This window comes from Trichomycterus rosablanca, chromosome 22, assembly GCF_030014385.1.
Source record: "Trichomycterus rosablanca isolate fTriRos1 chromosome 22, fTriRos1.hap1, whole genome shotgun sequence".
Lineage (NCBI taxonomy): Eukaryota > Metazoa > Chordata > Actinopteri > Siluriformes > Trichomycteridae > Trichomycterus > Trichomycterus rosablanca.
Genome location: NC_086009.1, coordinates 13,781,943 through 13,787,942, shown reverse-complemented (window position 1 = coordinate 13,787,942; position 6,000 = coordinate 13,781,943). Strand labels below are relative to the sequence as shown.

Below are 6,000 nucleotides of genomic sequence, written 5' to 3'. Positions count from 1 at the left end.
ATTATTGCTCTGAAAGCTTCTTACTCGACTGTCTATAGAGGAATCGTGTTCTTGCATATGTGGATAGGTACTGCGTTCGTAATGCCGTTGTTTGCAACAGCTTTGGCTCGACAAACCATACAGTATATAGCGTTTTTTAAGTTGGTGCATGTTTGGTCTTCCCCTCTTCATCCTCCATCTGTTTTTGTTGATTTTTTTCACCATATTCAGAAAGCCTCTCTTATCTGTTAACTGGCTAACTACTTAATCTACACGGCGCTCCACAGTGCTTTTAGCGGTGAACAATATCATACAATGTTATGGTATGGCGGTATATGAAAAATCTATACCGTATGAGGAATTAAAGACGATATACGTAATGTACCGTCATCATACCTGTCAAGTCTCCCGTTTTGGCCGGGAAACTACCGTATTTTACCCCTCTTTCCCGCCGTCCTCCCGTATTAGTATTTTCCCGTAAATTTCCCGTATTATACTATAATTTCAAAAAACATTCCTGTGCCTCTCCAAACTGAAATGTCATGGTGATGTTCTGTTATTTACATTGGGCAAAGGGAGACCCCTGGCGTTCATTTGTGCCTTTGCTGTTCCAGTGAACTTTTCTATAGAAGTTAGCTTTAAGCTAATGATTTGGTTCTATTTATTTTAATGTACAGTGTCACGTAAATGCACTCAGGGAACAAATGTAACTAAGACACATTTTGTATGTCTGCTTTACAGTTTACAGTTTTTTTTCTTGGGAAACTGTTATCTATCTGTCGAACTTGTAGCCACACACACGAGCAGGGGCAGAATAGTCACTAACCTCGCGAGAACTGCCACCCAGGCTGCTGCAAGTGGCAGTTCTCGCGAGGTTAGTGCGGACAGCGGGAACAAACCTGGAACAGGGAGAGATGGATGGATGCTAGGAGAGAGAGGGCAATCCTGCCAAAAAAAGTAAAGACTGCATGTAAATATCTAGAGAAACGGGACATCGAATTTACCTTTCTAAAGAGGAGCAGGATGGGGCAGAGTTATGCAAAGGTAGGCCTATCAGATTCTGATCATCTAATTGTAGTTTGTAAGTGGTTCACAGGTGGTTATTTTAGATTTCTTGTAAACCTGTCTTAAAATGTAAGGGATACTGAACCTCGGTTGGGCTGGTGGGACGACTCAAAGCGCGCGGCGGAAAATTTCCCTTATTTTTAAATCCAAAACTTGACAGGTATGACCGTCATACCACCCAGCTCTACATTCAACTATTAAGGTAGCTGTGCTGTGTATTATAGCTTCCATTTATTAGTGTAATTTAATGACTGCAGTGAAATGTGAGTGAAATTTAGTATAGCTAGTAAGTGGAATATGTTTATTTATATTTTGTACATCAGCATATCTGTGGGGACATGTTTAGCATAAATAGCATAATGCTAAAAGACTGTGAGGAGGCTGAGCTGAGGTGAGTGAGGCAGTGATGGAGCAGCAGCGCCCGCGCGGGTGTAGAAGGAGGGAGGAGGGGCCGTGAGCTGAGCGCGAGACGGAGAGCGAGCGCGAGGGCCGCGTCACTGCTGTAGGCTCGCGCGGGGAAGCGGACAGACCGAACACGGCTCGCGGACACAATGGAATCTCTAGCGGACTGAGATTAACACAGCGCACGTTTCATGAAGGCGAGTAACAAGGTCGGGATATACCGTGTCTACGGGGCGAATTTCTGTCGTTTCCTGTGTGTTTTAGCTTCTGTATTCGATTCAGAGAGCGAACCGTTATTTTGGACGGCGAAGGATGCAGGAAGCGACGTAAGCGAGACAAAGGCTGAATGTAAAATCGTGTACTAAACGGTATGTCAGCCCGAGCAGCGTGCTATATAACATACTCGTTTGGGCGTATTATTCCGCCATGAATATAGTGCGACGGTATTGCGGTTATGCATGTAGCCAGTGCATTGGGCAGTGAGGGGGGCCCTCGCAGTTCCGCAGGGTTCTTGTGTTGACAAGCTCGCTTTTTTTTTCCACACACATCTTCATTTAAACCCCTGAATTCACCTGATATTACTTATTCAGCAATAAAATGTCAGTATGCTGTCTTTTGTAGGCTAAAGTTTGGCCTGTGTGGACAGAGGAAATGGAACCAGTAACAGACTGGGGTTGTAACAAAGCCTGCCACACCATGCCAGGCTATACCAGGGAGCATTGGGCTATTTCTGTAAAAAAAACCCTCCTTCTATAAAAGCTTCTTTTTTTTTCAAACCTTGTAATGCTTAAGTATTGAACGAGCTTATACATTTTAAAGGCTGACACAGCACTAACATCATCAAATTGTAATGCAATTTTTCTTAATTTGCTTCATAAATGTCAGACTAATAAGATGGTCCGGTTATTAAAATGTTTCGATCTTGAATAAATAAATATAAATAGAAAAAGTAACACATACACTGATCAGCCGTAACATTACAACCACCTCGTTTCTACACTCACTGTCCTAGTTCTACAATTACTGACTGTAGTCCATCTGTTTCTCTGCATGCTTTGTTAGCCCCCTTTCTTGCTATTCTTCAATGGTCAGGACCACCACAGAGCAGATATTACTTGGGTGGTGGATCATTCTCAGCACTGCAGTGACACCGACATGGTGGTGGTGTGTTAGTGTGTGTTGTGCTGGTATGAGTGGATCAAATGCCGTGTCCACTCACTGTCCACTCTATTAGTCACTCCTACCTAGTTGGCCCACCTTGAAGATGTAAAGCCAGAGACGATCGCTCATCTATTGGTGCTGTTTGAGTTGCTCATCTTTGAGATGTTCATCAGTGGTTACAGGACGCTGTTGGCTGGATATTTTTGGTTGGTGGACTATTCTCAGTCCAGCAATGACAGTGAGGTGTCACTCATACCAGCACAACACACACTAACATACCACCACCATGTCAGTGTCACTGCAGTGTTGAGAATGATCCACCACCCAAATAATACCTGCTCTGTGGTGGTCCTGACCATTGAAGAACAGCATGCAAGGGGGCTAACAAAGCATGCAGAGAAACAGATGGACTACAGTCAGTAATTGTAGAACTACAAAATAGACAGTGAGTGTAGGTTTCAATGATATGGCTGATCAGTGTATAATAATATCATAATCTCTGATGTATTAAAGAAAGTCCTTTAAATTGTTTGTGATTGATTATTTTGTGTCTAGTAGTGTCCTAATACTGATGATTTTCATTATTTTATCTTTTTTTTTGTTGTTGCTACCACTGATGGAACTCCAACTTCACACGCAAAGGCAGGGGGATATGACGTTTCAGCCACTCTCAACTGCTGTTTAATTAATCATGATGAAGACCGAACCCCCATCTGCAGCCAGTGGCAGCACCACCAACCCTCTCGCAGCTCGGAGCGCATCGCCACACAGGAATGCATACGAGGCAGGAATTCAGGCCCTCAAGCCTGTCAAAGACCCCGACGCTGCTAAAGGTGAGGATGGCAAGGAGGGAAAGCGACCTTCAGGTAGGGGCCGCAGGTACGGCTCCAACGTCCATCGAATCAAGAACATGTTCATGCAAATGAACTCCCCGGGGGAGGAAGAGGATCCATCGAAGGTGAAAGATCAAACCGTGAGGCTCTCCCTGCCAAGAGCCAGTAGTCTGAATGAAAACGTTGACCACAGCGCGTTGCTCAAGCTCGGCAGCACCGTCTCCGATCGCGTGAGTCGCTTAGATGGAAAAGCTGAAGGACCCGGTAACTATGGACCTTCCTCAGGATCCTCCAAGCTGCAGGAGACACGCAAGATATTCGAGCAGCGCCACCTGCAGGAGAAGCAAGCCGCCACCAACCGCATCCTGCTGAAAAAGGAGCGCGCCTCGGGCTTCCAGGACGGTCGCCTGGACGTCGTCGTACGATTCAACGGAAGCACGGAATCCCTCGACAGGCTGGATACAGATGGCGGGCCTGTTGAAGCGGTGTCGCCCACAGTCAGCCAGCTGAGCGCGGTGTTTGAAAAAGCAGAATTGCGCAACAATATCCATCGGCCTTCCTCGACATCGCTGCTGCCCTCTCGGCCCAAGACCATCCCCAAAAAGGTGAGAACGTTGTCACAGTCGGGAAGCCTAGAAAATGACGCGCAGGCCAAGGAACAAGAAGCTACCACCGATAGTCCCAAAAAAACACAAAGCAACAGCGTCAACGCGTCTTCAGAGACGGACACGAAGCAGTTAAATGAACTTGAGGACTCGACAGATTCAAGCACAGTCAAGGAGGCCATTTCTCCGGACGCTGGAGGCAGACTGGTGCAGGCAGAGGTCCATGCTTCTCTGGAGAATGGGGAGGCCGAAAACGAACAGACAGACAAAAGCTGGCCGACCCCAGGAGACACCAGTCCTCAAGAAGATGTGGCAGCTGAGGAAGATCACCTCAGGGAGGATTACTCTGAAGCTGACCTGATAGATATTAGCGCCTACAGTGGAATAGGTGAGGACTCTGGTGGGAGTCAGCTGGATGAAGATGAGGAGGCAGATGATGACGATGCTTACGAACCGGAATCCAGCTGCACGGAAATCCCAGGACTCCCGGATGAAGATGAGCCTCCGACCAGCAGGAAGATCTGCTTTAGCTCTGGACCTATAAAGGTTAGTAGCTTAAAATGTACTGGAGCCTGACTAAATTAATCAAGCATTTTAAAAGATGATGTGCATTGACTTTAACTGAGGCAAGTGAGGCTTGCAGTTCTATAGATTTAGGTTCCTTTGTGACCCCCAGAAAGATTCACCACTATTCAACACTTATTGTGGTTCGCTTAAGTCCCAGACCCTTTCCCCACTGGTAGATTTAATGGCAAATACTTTTTCACAGCACTGATCAACTATAACATTAAAACCACCTTGTTTTTACACTCACTGTCCATTTTATCAGCTCCACTTACCATACAGAAACACTTTGTAGTTCTACAATTACTGACTGTAGTCCATCTGTCCATCTACATACTTTTTTAACCTGCTTAACAGGACCACTACAGAGCAGGTATTATTTAGATGGTGGATCCTTCTCAGCACTGCAGTGACACTGACATGGTGGTGGTGTGTTAGTGTGTGTTGTGCTGGTATGAGTGGATCAGACACAGCAATGCTGCTGGAGTTTTTAAATACCGTGTCCACTCACTGTCCACTCTATTAGACACTCCAACCCAGCTGGTCCACCTCGTAGATGTAAAGTCAGAGACGATCGCTCATCTATTGCTGCTGTTTGAGTCGGTCATCTTCTAGACCTTCATCAGCGGTCACAGGACGCTGCCTACGGGGCGCTGTTGGCTGGATATTTTTGGTTGGTGGATTATTCTCAGTCTAGCAGTGACAGTGAGGTGTTTAAAAACTCCCATCAGCGCCGCTCAGGTGCGCAGCGGTAAAAAGACACGCTGCAACCAGAGCTGGATTCCAGATACATTGTATCGATACAGCCTAAATAAAGAACCGGATGTGGGTCTCTCTCTGTCAGAATGCGATCACGACCTCTGCCGGCTGATTAGAGGCGCCTGCACAGAGATGAGGGAGGGTGCCCTTAGGGTGTGTCTCTCCGCATGCAACGCTAGGTGGCGCCACACTCATCAATGTGTGGGTGGCAAAAATGGACCAGTGATAGCTGGACCAGTGATAGCTCAGTGGTTAAGGTACTGGACTAGTAAACACAAGGTTGCCGGTTCAAGCCCCGCCACCACCAAGTTGCCACTGTTGGGTCCCTGAGCAAGACCCTTAACCCTCAATTGCTCATTGTGTTCAGCTCATTGTGTAAGTCGCTTTGGATAAAAGCGTCTGCTAAATGCTGAAAATGTAAATGTAAATGTAAAAATGCATCCGGCTGCTGCCCATGTTTCGGAGGGGATGTGGGTTAGCTTCGATCTCCTCGGTCAGGGCAGGGTTCGACATAGCCCGAGAGGAAGCACGATGCAAATTGAATAATTGGATGTGCTAAAGAGGGAGAAAAAGGGAAAAAATAAAACAAAAAACAAAAACCTCCATCAGCGCTAACACACCACCACCATGTC

General features: G+C 46.4%; 1 protein-coding gene across 2 annotated transcripts in view; it reads left to right on the top strand.

Moving 5' to 3' along the window:
• The first annotated feature begins 966 nt into the window (after positions 1-966).
• The window catches only part of ppp1r9ba (protein phosphatase 1, regulatory subunit 9Ba), a 91,685-nt gene continuing 86,651 nt past the window's right edge, over positions 967-6,000 (top strand). The window contains exons 1-2 of one of the 2 annotated variants that reach the window (XM_063018825.1): positions 967-1,023; positions 3,250-4,591. In XM_063018825.1, the coding sequence (XP_062874895.1) occupies positions 3,299-4,591 (1,293 nt within the window). In that variant the 5' untranslated portion in view covers positions 967-1,023; positions 3,250-3,298. Of the gene's footprint in view, positions 1,024-1,774; positions 1,815-3,249; positions 4,592-6,000 lie in introns of those variants that run through there. The other variant, XM_063018824.1, reaches the window with a different exon arrangement.